Source organism: Lepidochelys kempii, chromosome 3 (assembly GCF_965140285.1).
Source record: "Lepidochelys kempii isolate rLepKem1 chromosome 3, rLepKem1.hap1, whole genome shotgun sequence".
NCBI classification, from domain to species: domain Eukaryota; kingdom Metazoa; phylum Chordata; order Testudines; family Cheloniidae; genus Lepidochelys; species Lepidochelys kempii.
Window position 1 is genome coordinate 129576145 of NC_136382.1, and position 23608 is coordinate 129599752.

The 23608-nt window shown below is 40.0% G+C and overlaps 1 protein-coding gene across 1 annotated transcript in view; it reads right to left on the reverse strand.

Moving 5' to 3' along the window:
• Nucleotides 1–19076: 19076 nt before the first annotated feature.
• The window catches only part of THBS2 (thrombospondin 2), a 46326-nt gene continuing 41794 nt past the window's right edge, over nucleotides 19077–23608 (reverse strand). Inside the window, exons 21-22 of the mRNA XM_073337960.2 lie at nucleotides 23277–23416; nucleotides 19077–21282 (exon numbers count right to left, since the gene is read on the reverse strand). Coding sequence (XP_073194061.1) covers nucleotides 21275–21282; nucleotides 23277–23416 — 148 coding nt within the window. The 3' untranslated portion in view covers nucleotides 19077–21274. The remainder of the gene's footprint in view (nucleotides 21283–23276; nucleotides 23417–23608) is intronic.

Below are 23608 nucleotides of genomic sequence, written 5' to 3' on the forward strand. Positions count from 1 at the left end.
CCAATTAAATCATGTCAACTGGGTCCTGGTCTCTCTACCTCATTCTGGTCAGGAAATCTCTCTGGATCAGGATAGTGAAAGCCTGGGGTCCCATTAAATGGTGGGGGTGGCAGCCAAGATGGTGAAGATCCTTCCAGTAGCCTCTGTCTATTCTATCTGTCTGTTCATCTTTTTGTTTTTTCGTACTTTTCCCACAACAACTCTTTCACTTAAGGACCCAAAAAGGGAGTGATAGGTGGACCAGCCCATCTCTTCATTATTTCGTCCACCAATTAGGCCAAATATCTGACATACCAATTTTGGCTCACTAACTTCCAGTTGCACATCTGTTTTTAACAAGCATAATTTCAACACAGTCCTTGAATCATATCAAGTTGGCCTTTTTGTTTTGACTAATTCAGTTATTCTGTCTCCCTTTCATACCTTTTCCCATCACATTTATTATGATAGATTATTGTAACATCTTATGTGCGTTTACATACTTTTTACAGTTGAGCTCACAATTTGGGTAAATGTGTAGGCCTAATTGTCACAACAAGACACAGAGCTGCACAAAACTTGACAGCTATGCTCTGGTAGGTGTGTGCTAGAGGGTGGTATAGCCGTGGTGGGCAACCTGCGGCCCACATACGGCCTATCAGGGTAATCTGATTGTGAGCCACTAGACATTTTGCTGATGTTGACCACTAGGAGCTGATGGGGGGCTGTCCTGCAGATGGTCAATGTCAGCAAAATGCCTCGCGGCCTGCAATCAGATTACCCTGATGGGCCGCATGGTTACCCACCATTGGTGTATAGGGTTGCAGGGGTATATGGATACTGGGATGTCTGGGGTAAATGGGTGGGTGCTAGGGTGTGTCTGGGCTCTTGGAATGGTAGGTGCTAGAGACCTCCGGCATAGGGGGGAGATAATAGAAGGTGTCTGAGAATGCTGGGGTGTGTAAAATGGGTGGGTGCTGTCTGAGGATAGTTTGGTCCTGAAAGGACCTTGAGGTTGCTATATAGTTGTGTGTGGGGGCTGACTGGGGACAGTACTTGTAGAGCTGAAGAATGGAATTGTTTCTTTTCTTTAATTCCTATTATTAATAAGACTCCATATTGTAACTCAAACTCCATTTTGAAATGCTCACTCCATTTTGTAAACCCTGCTGAAACCTTATTAGTTTAGTTTAGATGTGTGAATGAGGTATGCATGGATAATGGAATCAACCTCCAGTCCCAGCCTGTCCAGATAAAGTTAAACGCAAACACCAATGGCTGAAGATGCAGACAACAGCCCTAACAAAGTGAGAAGAGTCCACCCCAAAAGAAAATAACAAAGGTACAATTGAAACAAGATCAAAGTCAGGTCCCAGGCTGAAAGTCACCTGTCTGCAATTGACGGGTGAACAATCACACTGAACCCAGAGACAGCGTGACATAGCAAGACCTAAAGACTCTTAATTCAAACTAAAGCCTACAAAAAGGATGGGTGAGATGGAAGACTTTGGGTAACATTCTGCTGCCAACATCGAAGGGCATCGGTGTGCACCTGACAGAGACCCAGCCCTTCCTCGTGCCCGGCTTTCCTGGCCAGTTAGCAGCCATGAGCTATGAACCCAAGCTGCGAAATCAAGCCACAAACTCAAGCTACGTTCAGGACTGGTAACTATCCAGCAGCTGCAGAACATTTGATATGTGTGTGTGTGTGTGTAGGTATTAGCTATTGGTTATCGATCAAATTGTGTTATCATAATAAACATGGCATCTTGCCTTGTCCCCTGAAACGATCCTGTGTAGCTTTATCTGCATAACATACTGGCCCTCCCCTTCATCTTCTGGCCTCTCCTCCGCTTCCTCCTCCTTGCTCCTCCTTCCTTTTTTTAGATCCAGCAAAAGCAGAGGGGTCACCTGGCAACTTCAGGACTACGCCTTACTCCTGCTGTCAGCAATAACAATTGTTGTATTCATTTAAATGTCTTGCTCATTGTCTTGTATTTTGTTTGCTTGGCTATGCACTTTTTCTTTAAAAATTAATATAGAATCTTAAAAATAAAGACGCCGGAGATCGCCTGAGATCCACATGGCTTAGAGGTGAGAGAGAAATTTGCAGGAAAGCCCCAAACTTGATAAGACTTTCCTGAATCCAATGAAATCCTGTGTGTGCATGTGCATGTGAGAGAGAGAAAGAGAAGAGGAACATTAAAAACCTAACCTCCACTTTAGCGGGTGATTTGGATACAAATTTAAACAATATGGTAGATTTCACTAAACTTAAAGTATACTACACTAATCAACAGTATTTATTTATCTGACTTTCTCTATACACATTATAAAACATTTATTAAACCTCAGTTCTTCATGCAGTATAGGAATACTTGTTTGTTATACAATGAAAATAGATCGGATTCAATATACATCACAATAAAATAATCTTGTTTTCAAAATCCTCTTTTGGTAATTTTGCCTAAGCATTTTTTTATACTATATGGGACAAAATTTCTGAAATCCCATTTCATTTCTTTTTGAAGTCAAGTTTAAGAATATGGCAACTGTTTTCCTGCCGGGCTCTCCTACTCTTCATGACATCATCACCTTCAACTTGTACATAATGCAGCTGTTTAATTGGTACAGTAGGTGGTCTGTATAGCAGTTCTGTTACTTCAAGAACTTCTTTGGCTTCTTGTGTCATTTATCCCTCTTAAAATCATAATGTTTACTTTGGATCATTTTGCTGGAACTGTTTCTTGGTGCCTGATTGATTTGATGTAAAGATGGACAGGCTGCCAGTGCCACTCAGCCGAGTTTATTAGCAGAACTTTTTCCTCTGAGGTTGGCAGAGAGCACTAATTCTAAGTTCTGGTCCAGAAAGTTTCCCTTCTGAGTAACTACTTCAGTGGCACGTCGCCTGCTCAATGGAATCCTATTGAGAGCATCAGAATTGGCCTACTCCATACCCAGGCAGTAGAAGATGCAGTTCAATGAGATGTGAAAAGAATGGGAGGACAGTGGAAGAGGGCAGGGGAAATAATGCTCTCTAATCACAGATCAAACATATTGTTTTTCACTCATAATCAGGAATAGATTTATCAGATACTAAGCTGGGGAATTCACAGTGACATCCCTAACATAGCTGGAACTCCAACTCGATTTATTTATTATTATCCTTTGCTTAGTGACAACAACTGTGCTTGACTTGAACTTTAAGCACACAGTAGGGAGGTTGCCAATGTAGGACCATAAGGCTACAAGGTGCTGGGTCCTCTCAACTCCGGTTGATTTCAGTGGGAGTTGAGAGAACCTAGTGCCTTGCAGGCCGTGGTCATCACGTCGTGATTAGGCCCAATGACTATTAAAGAATTCAAATATTTTCCACAAATTGAAAAGTCATAAATATGAAGCTTTGATTCTCACTAATGCTATGGAGTCTGAATCCTGAAACATTTATTTTTAGCTGTGGAATATCTCAGGCCCTGCAAGATTTCTCTCTGTAGCATGAGCTATGTATTCTTAGGCATATCGCCTCAATTTCCTGAAGCCTTCCGTAGCCCTGTTATTACAGGCTGTGAGAAATATACTTTTGAGTGTCGCCACATTAAAATAAGACAGTTAATAGTAGTGATAGAACCTGATGCATTCATGCCTCAAATTCATCCAGTGAATACAAATCCCACTGCTTTTTTCCTAAACAATTCCCTTCAACCACATTTCATCAACAGCACTGGACTTAATCCAGTAGAAAAATTCAGAGGTACAAGACTACGTTCGTCATGCTCCACAGATATCTTCACTGAACAACTATTCTTGATAAAAACACTCAAAGGCTATTATTTCATTTTATTTTTTACTCAATTACATTAAAGTTGACCTGACATTCTCACTCAAAATCCCTTTATTGACCTCCTCGCACTTACCACATCCAGTTCAAGCTCTTTATCCTCATTTTCATGGTTCTGTACAACCTGGCCTCACCTCCCTCTGTCTTGCTTATCTCTGATCCCCTGCTTGTGCACATCCCTCTGCCCAAACAACCTGTTTCTCTGCCACCTTCAGGACCTTTTCCCTCTCCGACCTCAGTGCCTTCTTCCATGGAGTCTTCTGCATTTGGGACCACCTCCTCAACCCTGTCCACCATGCCTCCACCATCTCCTCCTTTAAATCTCTTCCGTAAAATATACTTCTATCAAGTCTACAAAACTCAGTCCTTCCCAATGGGAAGTTTTTACAAACCAGACATCTGACTTCCCTTCCCCATCAATAACAAAAGTCCCAACTAAAATGTTGGCACTAACAAGATGAGCGTCAATATTTCTGAATGTATTTGAACAGTGGAATGTTCAGATCCAGGGCTTTGGTTCAAACCCAACCCTAATTACAGTCGAAGACAAACCACCATGGAAGACTAAAACAATTATAAAATGAGACTCCAGAATGCATCATCAGCTTCTTGGCAATAATGCTATGAAACAAAAGGGGGCACGTTTACGCTTTAGCCACCCACATGTCAATATCTCAGAAATTCCATTATGCCTTTCAGCCATAACAAGTGCTAATTTGTGACACAACTAGCCATTTACCCAGTATCAGAGAGTATTGCTCAGAGATTAAATTCCAGTGTATTTAAATGCCGGGGTAGGATCAACAGATATGTATCAAGTAGACAGAGTCTCTCCCTTGTCAGCTTTTTATAATTTTTTTCCTGTTCCAAAAACAGGACTCAAGATAAGTCCAAACTCTCCAGAAATAAACGGAGTCTTTGCTTCAAATTTAAAATCTTTTCCCACCAGTAATATTATAAAATTTCAAAATCATCAACAATTTTCTGGTTTGTTTTTTCCAGAGTCTCCTTTTCTGAGTTTAAACACCAAAGAGGGAAATAAAATATTAGAGCGGCTCAAGGTGATGTAAATAGAGTAATGGGATGAATGTGAACCAAAGAAAGTTAAGGCTAAATAGCAGGGGGAAGGTCCTAAAAGTGATCTCTAGTAGACTTTGTAATCATCTCCAACGGTAAGTGATAGAAACCCTTTAGTTTCAATAATTTCAAATGAGACTTTGCAAAGCCATTGAGAATATGCTATTGGAAAAAAGCCTGCATTACGGCAGGGGATGGATTAGGGTTAGGGTTAGGTGATGCCAAACAGTCACAAAATATTTTTAAAACCCTCCCTGTCTTGGTTATTTCAAGTCAACTGATTAATCTGGCCCTTAATGAAGTATATAAGAAAGTGGATATAAAAGGTAACACACATTTCTAAAGCCAGTCCTTTTTATAAGCCTATTTTTACTTTGTTTCCCAATTTCAACATTGTTAGCTCTATCAGCAGTATTAGTTAGTGAGTAAATCATCAGTTTCAATGGTGCAAAAACATAGAAGAAGATATAGTCCAAGTTTCAAGGAGCTTACATGTTGATAGACTACATATGTAAACTTATTCCTCCTTTTGCCTTTTCATATCCTGCTTGAGAGCTTAATTGAGATTCTAATTTGATAGGACACTGAACTAGAAGTCAGGAGACCTAGATTATATTCTTGGTTGTGCATTGACCTGATGTATGAGCATGGGAAAGTCACTTCCCCTCTCTGTTTGCCTCTTAAAAAAAAATCCTGACATTTTAAGGCATCTAAACCGCTGCACTTCACATTTCTCCTTTCTGGTCCAGCATGCAGTGAATTGGAATCACAGCTTTCTTTAGCCTGGTAAGAAAGGAAGGAAGAAAGGAAGGAAGAGGATTGCTTGTGTTAATACAATCCTTAAGTTATAAAATATCTTGTATAGCAAGATGGTGAGTTTTCCCATTCCTTCTTGCTCCTGGGTCAAAGCCTGACAACTTTATGTCCCTCCTTCCTTCCTGGAGGTGAAGGAAGTGTCCCGAAAGTTGTTATTTAATATTGTTATTAATTGACATTTGTGTTCCGGTAGCAGTATACTGATAGTGACATTCTAAATGCCTCAACCAGGGCCAAGGCCCTATTGTGCTAGGCACAAATGATGGCCCCTGCCCAGAAGAGATTAAAGCTAAAGACAAGACAAACAGACACGTACAGACAGTACAATTTCTCCCCACTTTCTACTCACATAACAACCAGCTCCCTCTCCTATCTCCACCCGCCAGTCAATTTCCTTCACAGCCCTTATTCCCACCAAGTGCCTTCCTTCCACCTTACCCACTCCAACATTAAAACATGCAGCCTCATTCTAGTTGTAAGAGTTGGGGGGGGGAGGGGAAATGCCAAAATTGTCCGACTATGTTTTCAGCCATTTCCACCCTCTCAGGGACTGTGGAGGGAGGATGCCTTATTGCTGCTTCCTGCAGGGAAAAGGCAGGGGACCTACATAGTCTTTCCCTGCCGCACCATCCCACTTGTGTTTGGCAGCAGCCTGGCTCCAAACCATGTCCATCCCCCATGGAAGGGGGCCTCTCATATAATGCACTTTGCTTCACAGCTGTGAGGAAGTCAGGCTGTTGGCACAGAACTTTGCCTGTCTTTGGACCAGAAATATCCAGGTGACACCCAAGTTTCTCTGTCAGCTTGTCTTTTTTTTCAGTAAGTTTGCACCTATGACTCCATTGTCAGAAATTTCCTTAGTGCTGTATGGAACTATTCATTCTCCACCAAATATGTGGATTAGATTACATCCCGTATTGCAGGTGTGCTAGTTATCTTATCTTGGTTTCCTGACTGCACCAAAATTTCTTCAAAGCCAGACTTCTTAATCTTTCAGGGTAATTGGTTCATCTTGTGACTTGAAGAAAAATGCATGCTTCAGTAAATCTATGGAAACGAAGTGTGTGGGCTCCTGAAAATCCTTGAACCCAGCTGGTTCTGCCAAGGCTCTGAAGGAGGCCCTGTGAGGTTTAGGAACTCCAAACTCCACAAAAATGACTATAAAAACCTTGATTTTGTTTAATAAATTTATTTGAGCATAAGCTTTCGTGAGCTACAGCTTACTTCATTGGATGCATCCGATGAAGTGAGCTGTAGCTCACGAAAGCTTATGCTCATATAAATTGGTTAGTCTCTAAGGTGCCACAAGTCCTCCTTTTCTTTTTGCGAATACAGACTAACACGGCTGTTACTCTGAAACTGGATTTTGTTTGTGCAGGTATGTGTGGTAGAGGACTTATAAGATAGGTGTGGAAGTGCTGAGGAACACCTTGACAGTGCATGCCCCAACTACTTAACTCCAGCGTCTATGTGTGTCTAAGAAAGTTTAGGAGGACCTAGGATGGGTACACACAATCACTTTTTCAGTCCAAACCCCCTTTACTGCAGGGGTAATTTGGCATCGACTTTAAAATGGGCCCAGGCTTTTGCACCCACAATTTATTATTGGTGTCACACACAACACCTGCTCTATACAAATGATCAGCTATAATAATCATCAGAGAGATGTGCCTGGGTTGAAAAATGTGTATATGTCACATTTTGACACATTGGGGTGTCAAGCTCCAAGGTTACAGCTTGACTCATTTAGAGAGAGGGGGTGAGGGTAACCATAAAAATCAGGCTGACTCTGAGTTTGGAGCTATTGGGGGGAAAGTAGTAGTGAGATCGCAGGCCAAACTTCCTTCCACCACAGCCAACACAGTGTAATTATTGTATATGTTGCTGCATGGCAAGGTCTGCACAACCTGTACACTTAGAGGTATCCCCTTTCTCTCCTTGAGGAAATCTCTTCATAGAGCCTAGCTAACTGCCAAAAATTGCAGTATAATCAGTGTAGAAGGGAGATCTGATGCTATTAAGCAGAGCAGGGGCCACCTTTCCATGCTTTATTCCATGGCAAGTTATTGAAAGCAGAATATCAGAGGAGCCAACTGCAGCATTCATTAACAGGAGGATGCCAGAGAAGCAAGGAGCTGACAAAACCCTCCTTTTCCAGAAACCAACTCAGCTGCCTGCAGTGAGCAGGCAAGGCCCTCCAATGACCTGCCACAGCAGCAGGTCTCTGAACTGTAGCTGAGCCCATGGAATTTCAAAAGTTTGAAAATACACCAGTTCCCTGGTTTGTTTCCAATGAGATGATCATATAAAATAAAATACCAGAAAAAAGCAGGAAAACGAGAACTGCTTTTATAAAAGCATGTCTGCACTTACGTAATTCATGTGTGTGTGTAGCCTTTGCAGCCTGACATTAAAGCCTCTGCACAAATGAAACAGGAACTGCGTTTTCTGTTTTTATCATCTAATTTAAGAATATGCCGTAAAAATGAAAGGCTAACACCTGGAATCTGATGCATTGAACAGAAGCCCTGTAGAGGAGTGTGCCAGGCATCTTAGGTGGTTCTGATCACAGTTAATGATCTCTGCATACAACTAGGCTCTAAGTTTTAGCAAAGACTGAGCCTTGGAACAAACTTTGAGCAAGATTGCTATGGTTTAGTTTGGTTTTTAATACAATATTTCCGCTAGTCCACATATGGGATGTTACATGACACCATGGGATAGATTGCTGCCTGGCTTTCCAATAGCTCGAGCAAAATAATGCTAACATTGATATTTTCTATTCTGTATTGCACAACAAAGGGTGAATGGCTTTCAGAGCTGTAGCCCACGACAGCCTATTAGCCATGTATTGCAGATGGACTAATGTGTGGTGAACGGAGTGTTTTCACAGAACTTTTGAATAAAATAAGACGTCAGAGGCTGTATTTTTGCTGATTGAGATTGTGCAGTGAGGATTTTTTTTGCTTTTGATTTAATTTTTTTTTAATCCTTTGTGAGTGGAACTGAGCTGGGGTGGTCAGAATAATAATCAAATACCAAAAAGAAAGCAAATATTAATGATGCAGGACAAAGGATGGGCTAGTGAGAAACTGTGAAGGGAGTTTGCCTACAGAAGTTCACTGAGGAAAATGGTAGGTAGATACAAAACAGCCCTATGACAAAGTGATGACCATTTTTGTTAATATTTTTGCCATTTAGTTTAGGGTGAATTTACTATGCCTCCAGAAATGTCACTTTTTTCTGTTATTTAGCACAATGGGTCTTTCCTCGCCAAAAAAAAAAAATTACAAAAATATGAATTTTCATATTTCTACTACAAAGCCACTCTCATTCCAAATTGGACACACATGTACATCAAAACATAAAGTTCCTTTATCATAAAAATAGGACAAATTTTATATCACAAATGCAGAAGATTTTTACTCAGAATAAGGTGATTGGCGTATCATAGGTAGATATGCCAAAAAATACCAAACTGGTTTGGATGACAAATAGACTTGTTATTTATAGTTTTAGGTTGTAAACTTTAGGTGATAAAACCTTTGTCCTCAGAAACTTTAGATGACAAACATTTGATGTTAAAATTGTAGACAACTGTGACAGCTACTGTGCTGTGCTGTGGGACTCAGACTCCCTCCCCACATTGCCAGTAGAGACTGGTGGCATGCTAGATAGCCACAGGTTCTTCTTACAGACCCCTTTGCTTCCACAGTTCCATGGCTTCATTCTCTGTGCATCCTGGGGATCTATGAGGTTGGCAGACATCACCCCATTCTATCTCAGCACCCATGTGGATCCCTCACCCCTGAACATTGTGTAAGGCAAAGTTTGAAGAGTTTTCTTCCTCTTCCGCAGGTTTATCTATGGGAGAGAAAGATATAGACCTACGAGACTATAGACCAGAGCTTCAGCTTGACAGGGAGCCTCTCAACCTGCCAAGGCCCATTTGTGGAATGCAGTGTATGACAAAGATCCAAAGTGGAGGAGCAAAATAAATAATATAAATAAATAAAATTGTTAATACAGGAAGCTTAATAAACTGTGGGATACTTTTCTGTAGTATAAATATCCCTTCCATAGCCTCACTTTGGTCATTCTTTATTTCTAATGTAAATAATTTTCAGCACTAGAAGTGAAGAGACACTCAGTTTGTGTGGAATATAGGTAATTTTTGCACTAAAATGAGTGATGTCCCTCCAAACAAGGGACATTTGAGTGCTGTGGGAGGAAATCAGCATAGCCCCACTGAAGTCAATTTAGCCACACATTTATCCCAGGTGAGGTGTGACCCTATAATGATATGATCCAGCAATGGATTAGAAAAGGTATCTCAAATAACTACTATTCTTACTTAGCAAATCATTTATAAATCACCATTTAATGATATTTTTACAAGCTACCTTTTAAAAATGCATCTTTAGTTCTTGAAAAGGACTAGTTACATGTCTTGGATTACTTAGTAGACACAACCCAATGGTTTCCCAAACAACCTTTCTTGTTAAAACAGTTCCAGAATATTGCAAATAAAGAGGTCAGAAGTGTGTATTGATAAAATCATTTCCATGCCCACCTTAAATTAATGATAAAACTTGGATCAAATGTGAGGAAAAGGGGCATTTCCTGTTTATGTGTAAATGGAACTTTCATTTATTTTGTAGCTATGCAAAGAAAAGGTAGTTTTTTTCCAAAGGACTTTGTATTTCTGAAAATAAAACACTACTAAAAACTTTTATGAGTCACTGTGTTTTAAAAATTAGACAGGACCAAAAACACTAATAAAAATGAGTAAAAATGTCTTCTTTATTATTTAGCTGAAGAAGAAGATGTTTTGCATAAAGTTAAATACAAATAACGTGGGAGAGAATTTGAACCTCACAATTCAAGAAAAATAGATCAGGGTTTACCAGTGGTATCTGCAGGAGTTAAATTTAAATGATTGCCAAATTTCTCCATTGCACGTTGGAAATATGACAAGCTGCATGCAGGTGGAATAGATGCATACTGCTTGGAGCTGATCATCCTGCATCATAAGGTAAATACGAGTCACTGCATCACAAGGGAAATACGAGTTACTGCATTACAAACAATTTGTGAGCTAGGATTACCAAATGACAATAATATTAATTTGCATGTATACAGCACATTCCATCTGAAGATCTCAAAAGACTTTACACACATTAATAATAATAAAAAATAATACCTAGCTCTTATATAGTGTTTTTCATCCATACATCTCAGAGCACTTTATAAAGGAAGTCAGTATCATTACCCTCCTTTTAGAGATGGAGAAAGCGATGCACAGAGAGGCAATGCATATGTTCATTCATCCTGTGAGATAATCAAGTATTATTATCTCCACTTAACAGACAAAGAAAACATGGGCGCTGCTGAACAAATTCACGACTTGATGTAAGCAGGGTGCAACTCCATTGGCCCTACAGCCCTTCAAATCCAAGGCTAGTGCTCTCTATATATCATCAAGATCCAAATCCTAAATTCACACTCAGCTGGCATAACTGGGCTAGACTGACTGGAGTTCAGGAAGCTTTTTTTCAGTTCCTATCAGCCACTGATTTGCTCTGTAACCTGGGGCAAGAGACTGAGTCTTGCTCTGCTGCAGTTCCCATGTGTAAACTGGGGATAATACCACTTTCCTACCTCAGAGTGTCGTGAGAATAAATACCTGAGTGACTGTAAGGTTTTCACATCCTACATTGATGGGGCATATATAAGGGTCGAGATAGAATAGAGAACTTTAGCCCTCTTGGCCGTAAGTGAGAATGACCTTGTCTCCTCTGATTTAATTAAGAATTTTGGTATCATGTATATTTTAAGGGACGGGCATCACTTTCAATGGGAGAGGGGATATCAGATGACCTGCCTGAGGGAATAAGGATTGTTTTTCCACTTGTGTTTAAATATTCTTGAAGCAATCCAGAAAAGTATAAATTACATCTGTAAATGAAGTAAAAAAAAATTGACTCTGTTGAATAAATAATGGGTTCTGGACTGAGTATCTTCAATTTATAATAGATGAAACTTCCTAGGAAGGTAGGTGTGAACTCTGTTGTGATATATTGATGATAAATATTGAATGACGATTACGTGTTGGCTTGATTTTTCTCATTTTTCCCCACTAAAAATCATTCTCTTCTATTTTTATAAGTCCTTTTCTTTTTAGTGTTCCCTTCAGGCTCTTTGCTTGCCTGCTTATCTCAGTGCTAGTTGTTCTCAAAATCATGTGTTGTTTTCCCCTTTGCCTAATCATCTTAAACAACGTTCGATACCTAGCTCTTTAAACACATGAATGAATGATTAGTGTGTTCTAGAATGTTACATGAAAGCATTCTGAGACTGTTGTGTTCCTTTCTAAGAATTATTCTTTATTAATGATAGGAAAATTCTTCTCCACCCTCCCCATCTTGACTGATGTTTGGTGCCTCTTTAAAGACTGCAATAGCAAAGACACTGGACAGACAACTGTGTTCACTACACTGTTAGGAGTTGAGCTCAGTGAGATCCCTGGCCTACAACTGAAATGGAAGCCCTCCGAAGACAGAGGTTTTTATGAATAACAGTCCTCAGTTCAGTAAAATATTTCATTTTGTTTTCTTCGAAGATTTAAAAAAAGACATTTGGTCAAAATCAGTCAGGAACTGATGTGACTGCTGATTTCTGCCTCCCACACAAGCCACCTTACTCTTTCTTTATGTCAGTTATGATTTAAAGAGCGGAAAATGACTCACAAAGGGAGTGCTCAGAATGTATCTATTAGAAGTTACTCAGTGAGTACATAATCTAAATGACTATAAACAATTTCCGAGACACAATGTTAACAGCGGTTACTAAGTTTTAAAGTGTGATTTGCAGAATGTGAATCTCCAGTATTTTTAAAGAAATCTCCAGTATTTTTTTAAAGAATTTTTAAAGTATTTTTAAAGAAAAGATGATAATCTTTTTTGTTTATGGATACTACAGTGATATATACAAGTCGATAGATAGATGTAGATTCGATAATTGGTTGGCTGAAAAGTATACTGTAGCTTAAGCTATAAATGTTTCTAAAGACTTAGTTCTTCTTCACCTAAATGGAGTCACCCATCATGCAGTAGGCTTAAAAAAAAACACATGTAAACATAAGGTCAAAATTGAAATGAAACATTTCACAGTTATCTAAATGCAATGTTTGAGTGACCCAAACTTGTCTTTTCTTTCTTTTCTCACCTTCCTCTCCCATCACCATTCCCGCCCCTGTCTTTTTATTTGTGAAAATCTTTGAGATTTCAACTTTTTATCCTGATTTCAGACAGGAATATTTTTCAAAATCTTGACTTTGGGGAGGTTGGCGGGGGGAGGAAAACCACTTTCCACCCAGATTATTTGTGATTGCAACACGGAGATGCAGCAAATATGAGCACTAGTTCCTGATACACCATACAGTACCCACCCCACTTCACTTAATAAAATAGCAGGCACTGGCTGGATAGGCAGAGAGAAGCATCCTTGGAGAACAGGGCAGCTCTGGTAGATAAGAACTGCTCTCCTTTTTCTCACTGAAGAAGAAAAGGCATTACAGAAGCCCCATGACAACTAAAAAGTATTGTCTGCATACTGCTCCACAATATACCATGTACCAACACTGCTGGATTGATTTTATACAGAAAAGCAGAAACTTCTGGATTTTATGAGCCAGATTCTGATATTAGTTGCGCTGGTATGGTCGTCTTCTGAGTCTACTGAAATCAGTGGAGTTCCTTGGGATTTCACGGACAGACAGAATCTGGCCCATAAGGCATGAGGTTTTCAGGGTTTACATACTTTCTATATGGATGCATTGCAGCATGTAGCTCTTTCTCAGCTATGGAGGACATAAATCCAAAAAATTATGAGACTGAAGGAGAAAAAAGGACAGTTAAGAAAAATGGCACTCACTCATGCAATAAACCAGCACACATTTAAGCAACTTTTTTTGGAAGGGGGAGACTTCACAAGAACGTATTTCTAACTGTATCTCCATCTGCTGTAAGTTTCACAGCTTTTATTTATTTAATTCAAACTGCCAACCCACCCAATTTCAAGGGAAAAGTTGTACAACTGTTTAGTTTTACACCTCATTTAAGCTAACCTGTGTCGTCACCCACATTGGGGGTTTGGCTGTGTAGTACCAGTCACATCCTTGAAAGGGGGGGCAGTTAGGAACTGCATTTCTTCTGGAAGGGTTTGATGAGAGATTGTAGAGAAGGGTACACACACATTACTTCATCTTCCTAGGATAATCCAGCCTGCTTTGCACTGTGCATGCCAGGCACCCTGTAGGCCAGTATAAGGAGGACAAGAAAGGAGTGGACCATGGCCCCGCCTCCTCTCTTTCCCCTCCCCCCGGCCTTTTGAGGAGCTATCTGACCCTCAGCTTCCCATGTTCTCCTGAGGCTACGGCATTGTCACTGGTTGTTGAGCAGGCTGCTTAGCAGCAGGGAAGACTCCCTTTCTTTTGGTCTTCAGCATACCCACTCAAGGGCCAGAGATAATATGGCCCCAGGTGGTGGGACTCAAGTATCCCACTCTTTGAGCTCATCTCTTATTTAATTATGGGGGGGGGGGAGAGGATTTTTCACCAAAGCAAAAAATCCCATTCCATACAGGCTTACAGTAACAATATTTTTCATTCGTGCCACAAATTTTTGGAGATATTTGATTTTTTTTTCCATAGGGAAAAAAGGCAAAACATTATGGGAGTTAAGAATATTTATCAGCTGGAAGGGATAAAGATGCCACAAGCAGCAGCCAATTGAAGAATGGTCATATTAGGATACAACTGTTTGGCTCTGCCAAATTTAAAGGGCCAACTAAAGAAAGGGCATGCTGGGGGGAAAATTTCTTGTAAGAGGGAAACCTTGCACTAAGGAGGCTTAGCAGAGACCATGAAAATGCAAAGGACAGTGTTCCTGAGAAATGGTTGTTTCTGCCTGTTGCATATCACCACTTTAACACAGGGAAATTACAGCCTTCATCTTTTTCTTACAGTCTCCCTCCCATTCTTATCACTTTCTAGTTGTCCCTTTCTTTTTCTTGGGTAGCTTTCCCTGAAATGCTTCTGGCTTCATGCAGAGAACAGGTACAACTACAGGGTCTGAATCTATGGAGAAGAACATGGTATAGGAGGGAGGGATGCAAATTTATGAGGCACTGGGGAATCCTTTGAGGAAGATTCTTTACAGAAAGCGTGGACTCCATTTTAAACAAAGTGGAGCCAGATTGCTGGCACAGAAAATTGGGAAGATTTGGGGGATTATTTAAACTAGGTGGTAAGGGAAAGGCTGACGGGTTCTGAGAAACATTTAGGTCAGACAAAGACATCTGCTAGGGATGTCAGTAACACGAGAAACTATGCATCTAGCAGTAGAGGAAAGAATTACAACAGCACTGCAGGAAGCAGAAGTTGAAGTCATTGAGGTACAATCCAAAATGATAATGGTGCAGATAAGCATGTTATATTAAGAAAGTACATCCAGGAATAAAGTCTACAGATGTCTATGTGCTAATACAAGAAGATTAAAGGCAAAAATAGCTGAGCTTGAATTCCCAGCAATAGAAAGGACCTCACGAGAACAGATATTTCAAGAGTGAAGTAACACAATCTAGTTCCCTATGCACAGTGTGACATAAGGCCCCATGTGACTCTGCCCCTGTGGCCCCACCCCTCCACTATGATCCCACTCCCACATGCAATACACATTGGAAAGAAACATTTGTATGACTCATACACCTTCCAGGTTTCTAAATTAACTGTATCAACTCAGGAAAGTGCATAATTGTGCATGACGGAATGAAGACGTCTGCTCAGTGTGCAGCTGCAGTCTGGAAAGCAAACAAGAAGGTACAATGTATAAGGGACAGGATGGAAAACAACATGATAAATATTATAATACCATTATATAAATCAATAATACTGTCTCATCTGGAATATTATGTGCTCCAACCCCCCGAAAGTATATTGTGGCAATAAAATGGGTTCAGGTAAAGGTAATAAAATGATTAAGGGCATAGAAAAGTTCTTGTAGGAAGAAAGGAGAAATATAAGGAGGGACATGATAAAAGTTTATAATATATTGAATGGGATAGCAACGGTAGCTTGGAACCATCTGTTCTCTGTGTCTCACAATACAAAAACAAATGGGCAGTCAATTAAATTAAAAGGTGGCAAAATCAAAACTGCTAGGAAATCATTTTTCCAGGCAACGTATAATTAGAGTGTTGAACTCATTACTACAAAATGTCACTGAGGCCAAACATTTGGCAAGCTTCAAGGGAATGGACATTTATATAAATAACAAGAATGTCTAGTGCTGCTATAATTAATGCCAATAAACTATGGAAGGGATATTAAACCTCATGTTTCAGGGTTTAAACCAATCTCTACCAGTTAGAAATTAGGCGGAGACAATGTTGGGGGCAGATAAAACAAGTATGTTTCAGTCTAGATGATTTATTTCAGATTAAGAAAAACAACAAATTACAGAGTTTCCATGTGAGAGTGAGAGAGTGACTACAGTGAGTGTCCCTGTATCTGTACTGAAATACAAAATGGCAGCTTTCCCCCATCAGCAGGGAGGTGATCTCCCTACATACACACACAACACAGAATGACAGCATCTCCTTCCCGTTACGTAGCTTTATAAAGAACAAATTGGTTTGGGAAGGAAACAATTCAGAACTGACATGATAGAGGTATATATTGTTTACCCTCTCTCATAAGGCAAGAAAAAAAGGCCATCCAATGAAAGAAAAAGGTAATACAGTTACAACTGAGAAGAGAAAATATATATTTTATGTCATGCATGATCAAACTGTGGGACTCACTGTTAGAGTTTACTGGGGCCAAGAAGTGACATTCAAATAAATTAGACACCAACAGGAATAATAAAACTATCTGCAATTATATTAGCTTGCTAAAGTAAACACTCATGCTTCAGGACATAAGCCAACCACTAGCCTTTAATGCATGCAGCTAGGAAGAACATTTCCCCCATAGGCATGTTAAAGTATAATTTTTAATCATATGGATTTTACACCTTCCGCTGAAGCATTTGATTTTTGCCCCTGTCAAGAGACAGGATACTGGATCAGATGGCCTTTTGTTTCGAGTGGTTCTATGCTCCTTTTGTTTCAAGGTCTCCCTTCCTGCTCTACAGGGGTGGTCCCCTCCATATTGTGAACAAATCTCTGCCAAGTTATTACATAGTTATTTATTTTTCAAATGGCTTTGTAGAGCAGATGTTCCCATGTGAGCATTAGCTCTTCTTTTACTTACATTTGCTGTGCAAATTGAACACTGAACCTAACCCAGATCCCATGGAAGTCAATGGCAAAACTCCCACTGAGTTCATCAAGATCAGGATTTGGCTCACTGACTTACATTCTGCTGCCCCAGAATGAAACTAGCAAGCAGTAGACATCAGGGGTGCTGGAACAATTTATATAGTGGGGGTGCTGAGAGCCATTGAACCAAACTGTAAACCCTGGATATGAGGGAAACCACTTCAAGTCAGGGGGTGAGGCAGCACCACCATCATCCCTAGTTCCAGCACCTACGGTGGACACAGATGTTAACATTACTTATGCTACTTTTCAGGCTGTTTAACATGAGAGTTCACAGGTCTGACTCTTGCTTTTGTCTTCCTCCTGGATGAAAACCCTTGTAGCTATTTTAACCTGGTGGTGCTGGACAAACCTTTAAAGATTCAGCAGCTCAGTTCAGATAAACGCTCTAAAATTCAGAGGCCTAGCTGAAGCTTATCTAAAATAGCTAAACTGCTACAAAATTGGACTGGAAATCTAGTCACAACTTGCTTTCATGGGATTTTCAGTAGTGATTGGTTTGGTTGGTCCAGAAATAATAATACATGGCACTTACATAGCACTTTTCACCCACAGGTCTCAAAGCACTTTACAACGGAGGGCAAATTTGATCATTCCTGTTCTATATACGGGGCAACTGAGGCCCAGGGACTGTAAGTGATGTGTGACATTGGACAAAACAAATCAGTGGCAGAACCAGAACTCAGGTCTACTCACTGGCCCACTGCTCCGCCCACTGAAGAAACAGTCTGCCTTTGGGTCTCTTTCAACACTTCTCTTTCCATTTCCATCTTGAAGAAAGAAGTTCAGAGGCTGCAAAAATTAAATTGCTTTTTTTTTTCAAACGTTAACCAAATGTTTCTGAACTTCAAGATCCTCAATTCTAATTTAGCTAGACGTATGAAGAAAGGTCAGAGTATGTTATTGTTTTATATGAACGCATTAACTGGGAGCAGTACCTTCTATTCAGGCATTTTCATCCCTATTTTCTTCAGAGACCCTGTATTTTTGCCATGCTGTTATTAGACTTTTCCTTTCTCCGAGGCTATGTGCCACAGTATACCAAAAGAAGCCTTTGCCTCTGCAGCCCAAACGGCAGTCAAAGCTAGAGACAGATAACTCTCCACAAGCCTGGAGATCGGAATCAGTTCAGATATGCTTTCAAAAGATTTGGGGGGTTTAATCAAAAGATTCTATGGCTTTCTTGTGTGACGTTTCTCGTACTTCAGATCCTATCTAGAAGTGTCACCCAAAAAACCTTTTGTTTCCTATCCCCATTGGAACACCAAATTGGAAAGGCACATGAAAATTAAAGTTGGGGGTGTGCAAGCCTATTCAGAAATTTAAAGAAAGGTTTGGTTCAGGTTCATTTCGCAAAGTGTGCGAAGTTTTGGCATGATGGGTGTTCTTGTTTTCTCTAAAACAATTCACCTGCCCCCATCTCCAAATGATTGCAGCTCATCGTCTGGCAAAGCATTGTTGTGTTGTTTTGAGAATTTTTTCTCATTTTTTGTGCTCATTCCTGAAACCGTTGATTGTGTGGGTAATCTTTATTCACACTAATATATCCCACTGACTTCAATAGTGTGTGTGGGAGTAAGGATTATAGGATCAGCCTATACATCTGTTCAATTACGCTGGCCAAGATCCAGTGCAGAAACCTGTGCATTTGTCTGGCAATGACAAGAAGCAGGAGTGAATTTCTCAATTATAGTGTTAGAAATAAAACAACTTTGGGTGGTTCACCAAGAGATTAAATGGCTCAAATGGAATTATGGCTCCTGTCAATGAGCCCAGGAAGCCTGCTGTTACATCCTTAAAATATACTCAATGATTTGTAACTAACCAGCAGATCTGTTTGACTATGAAATGATTTTTAACCAAGCAACAGGTTTGTTTAGATACCAGAGAGTTTCAGGGCATGGTAGCACTTTCTTTCTTTCTTTTTTAAGAAACATTTTTAACTATAAAAAAGGTAAAGAGATTTTTTTTATAAAACCTTTTTACAGTTTATTTCCTATCATTAATTGTTAAAATATAAAAAATGATCTAACTAAATGAAGCAGGATGTTAAATGGTGAATTTTGACTGTGTAAACAAATAAATAATTATTTACAATCTTTGGCAAAACAAAGTGAAGTTTCATTGATCTCATTCTCTCCCTCCTTTTCTCTCTCACAGGCACACACACACTTGCAAAGAAAAAAGGAAAAGAAAAAAGAAAATCTTCATAAATAATTTACATAGAATAGGAAAATTATGGTACAATCTAAATATTAACATCTTCATCCCCACACTGATGTCTTGCTTTCACAAAACCAAACCAAAAAACCCTACATGTCCATCACAATCATTACATTTAATGAAGTCTCCCCACTTTCTCACTGGGACTTGGGGATACAATTTGAAACAACAAAATATGAATTGCAACAAATTCAAAAAACCTCATAAGGAGGATTTTTTAAAGGGTTTGTTCATATGAAGAGACTGTAAAATGTGCAACTGAATTCTTTCTAATGAATATAGCAGTAAAATCTATTTAAAAGGAAAAAAAGAGCTGAGTCAACATTTGGCTCACCATGCCCTATGATAAGGCAAGAGATACTGTATTATTCCCTTAGTAAACCTCATCTGTGATTAAAATTACACCAGCATGAGTTTTTTTTTTTTTTGTGAACAAAGCTCATACATCTTAAACAAAACAAAAAAGTGTTAAATACTTGCATACTATTGTATAACTGAATAACTGTTGTATCTGGTTAGAATAAACACTGGTATCCCTTCAGCATTATTTAAAAAATAAAACAGTTCTATATACAGCAGACATAGGTAACAATACAAAATACTAAAATTAGGATAACAGTATATATATTAAGGTTCCATTTATAAATTCCTCATTATTATTTATTTAATCATGTGCTACTTTAGAGAATGCTGGATTGTCATGACATAAAACCGCATGTTTAAACAAGTGTGTACATTGCTACAATGATAGCTTCATGGTGTGATACGCTTTAACAGATTGTTCTAGCATTATTTGTTAATGCATTACTAATGCACTGTATGACATGCTTTAAAAATAAATTATCAGAGAAGGTAGCAGTATGTGTAATCATGAGAAATATTAACAAAATATTTATAACTGGAACCTTAATTTCTGAATTACCAAATTAGGTAATGGTAGCGTGGCTACCTTTTCATAACTCTAGATCAGGATTCAGTATGTCAAAGTGCTTTTTGCAGCAGAGATGGGAAAGTGATGCAGGTTCAACTTGTTCCAGATGGTCGTGAAATATGTTTATGAAGAGGAAATGCAAAATAAGATGTACACTGGCCAACTGGAAACCATTTTATAAAAGCCACAGTGGATGGCCTTAAGTGCTTAACTGAATTGTTATGCTTTCTTATATTGATGTTTAAGTTCTGGTTCAATTGTATTTGTCCTGATTTAAGTCCATACAAATAACATGCATTGTTATTTCTAGTGAGACATTATTAGAAACTAAAAATCTGAAGTTTCAGCAACTTCTAATCTTAAAAGGTATTTTTGAAAGAGTTAGTAAAAGCATCTTTATCAGCTGAAAGATCTTTTTGCATCAAGCCATCTTCATATTATGTGGCCTTCACTTTATTCTCCAATGGCTTCTTCATTATTAGGCTAGATATTGTTGGTGTTGTCCCTTTGTTATTTTACCGAAATTAGGCTCAGAGGTTTTGTGTTACTGAGGTCCAGCCCTGATCGGAGCAAGGGAAGTGTCAACCCTAGGCATAAAAAAGTGTTTTTTACACTTTTTTTCCCCACTTGTTTAAGACAATGGATGATACTCATCCCCTTTTTCTCCATATATATATAAATACATTAAGTAATTACACTTTATATGTAAACGTCATTCCTTTGTAAAAAAACAAACAAGTCTTGCTAAGTTTTCACTCTACAAAAATGTTCTAATGTATCAATCTGCTTTTGCTTCAGTGGTGGGTTGGACGCTCACATTTAGGTCCCATTAGTCCTCGTTTTCAGAAGGCACTTGAGCGTAGGATTGGCTGAGCACTCTTGGCAGCAGGGAGGTACAAAGTCAGTTGAACAGAAGGCTGGAGGAGGAGGAGGTACACAGAAAGAGATGTTGGGAGTACCAGGATGTACTGAGGTGTCTAGGTTGCACAGCATCTACAGTACTTTGCTGGTAATGCAGCAACCATAGCTCAGAAATCTAAAGCAAAAGAGAAACCAATATTAATTGGTGCAGAAGCATATTTGGTTCGGAATCCAGTAAAAATGGAACAAGAGCTTAAATGTGCTACAGTAAAGGGAAGCAGCCTGAGTAATACAAAGATAACTTTTCCTGTTCTGAATTCATTTTCTTATAAATGTGAAAATATAGTACTATTTAAAACATTGTGGATGGTTTCATTATATTTTAAAAAAAAATTGGAGAATGCATGAATCACCATATTTGAAGGTTTTTAAGAATAGGTTAGGCAAACACCTGTGAGGAATGGTCTCGTTCTTACTTAGTCCTGCCTTGAGTCCAGGGGCAAGATGACCTATTGAGGTCCCCTCCAGTCCTACACTTCCATAAAATGATAATTGAAAATATCCGCTGAATCCTTAATGCCTCCTTAAAGAAGGGCTATCCATAAATGTGCAAGTGCATGAGTAACCCACTGCTGAATACGTTACAAGTCCTGCTCTGATCAACAGAGGATATGAGTTGTTACTTCTCCCAGCTAGGTAACATTGGCTCTTTAGCTCAAGCTGTAGCAGTTCATACTTTTAGCTCTAGAGATTCCCTGCTTCAGTCCTTGTGTGTCAGACATGAAGGTAACCATCACACATGCAACACGCACTAATGCGCTGGGTATGCACACACAGTTCCAAACAAATATCTCCCTCAGATAATTCCATCTTCTTTTTCCAGGCTGATTGTATTAAGCATGTGTTTGTCGTTATTCAGATTTACATTAAGACTAGTGGGATCCAAGCTATTTTAATGAATCAGTATCTAAATTATGCTGTGGTCCCTTCCGGCTTTGGAACGTGTCTTCTGGCTGAAACTTATCAGGACTATTGCTATATGTTATACAGTCATGCCCTGATTCGGGAAAGCAGTTAAGCACATGGCTTAAGTCTATGTTTCAGGACAGCACGTTGATCAACTCAAAATAAACTCCCTCTTGTTTCATTCATAGTTAACAATTGATTGAGTTATTTCAGAATGATTGACGGATTAAGGATTCCATTCAACAACTGGAAGATACTTTCTATTTCCATCATTTCTCCCTAGTGCAGTGGTTTTCAAACTTTTTTTCTGGAGACCCAGTTGAAGAAAATTGTTGATGCCAGAGATGCAATGGAGCTGGGGATGAAGGGTTTGCGGTGTAGGGTGTGGGAGGGGCTCAGAGCTGGGGTGGAGGGTAGGGGTGTGGGGGTGAGGGCTATGGGGTGGGGCCGGGAATGAGGGGTTCAGGGTGTGGGAGGGGGCTCTGTGCTGCAGCAGGGGGTTGGGGTGCAGGAAGAGGTCAGGGCTCTGGGCTGGGGGTGCAGGGTCTGGGATACAGTAGGGGCTCTGGGTTTGCGGGGGGCTCAGGGCTGGAGAAGGGGATTGGGACACGGGCTTACCTTGGGCGGCTCCCAGTCAGCAGCACAACGGGGGTGCAGAGGCAGGCTTCCTGCCTGTCCTGGCATTGAGGACCACGCTGCACCCCGGAAGCAGCCAGCAGCAGGTCTGGCTCCTAGGTGGAGGCATGCAAGCGGCTCTGTGCGGCTCTCGCCTGCAGGCACTGCCCCCCTCAGCTCCCTTTGGCCGTTTGCTGGATAATGGGAATGTGGAGCCGGTGCTCGGGGTGGGGGCAGCGCATGGAGCCCAGTGGAACCCCCCGTCTAGGAGCCGGACCTGCAGCTGGCCACTCCTGGGGTGCAGCGCAGTGTCAGAAAAGGTAGGGACTAGCCTGCCTCAGCCAGGCAGCACTACCGGTGGGACTTCTAACGGCCTAGTCAGCAGTGCTGACCAGAGCCACCACAACCCAGAGCCTTACATGCTCTGACCCAGTTCTGGGTCGCGACCCACGGTTTGAAAACCACTGCCCTAGTGCATACATTTTATGTGCACTGGCCTCTTTCAAATAGTTCTGTTTATCTGGGAGACTGAAGTAATTGAGGCATAAGTAAAACTTTCATAATTGCCTAGTTCACTGAAAAACTAACCTCTGCATTCATATTTGAGGTCAGAGAAGTAGACCATTTCTTGAGAGAAGACAAAAAGACCTAATCGTCCACCAGCATAGGTCTTATCATAGATTGGTCCAGAGTCTACCATGACCTGTTTTCCTTCATATACTAAAACTCTGGAAAGAAAGACATATTTTGGGTTAGTATCTTGAATCAACAGAACATTCCAAGATTGGACATGTAATAACAGCTGTCAGATGATGATATGATGTTGAATTCTAATGCTAGATGCCGTGTAGTACAACTTCATTACATGGGTCATTCCTCTGTTGTACCTCCCCCGAGTCTGGCTGGTAGTCATAGCCCAT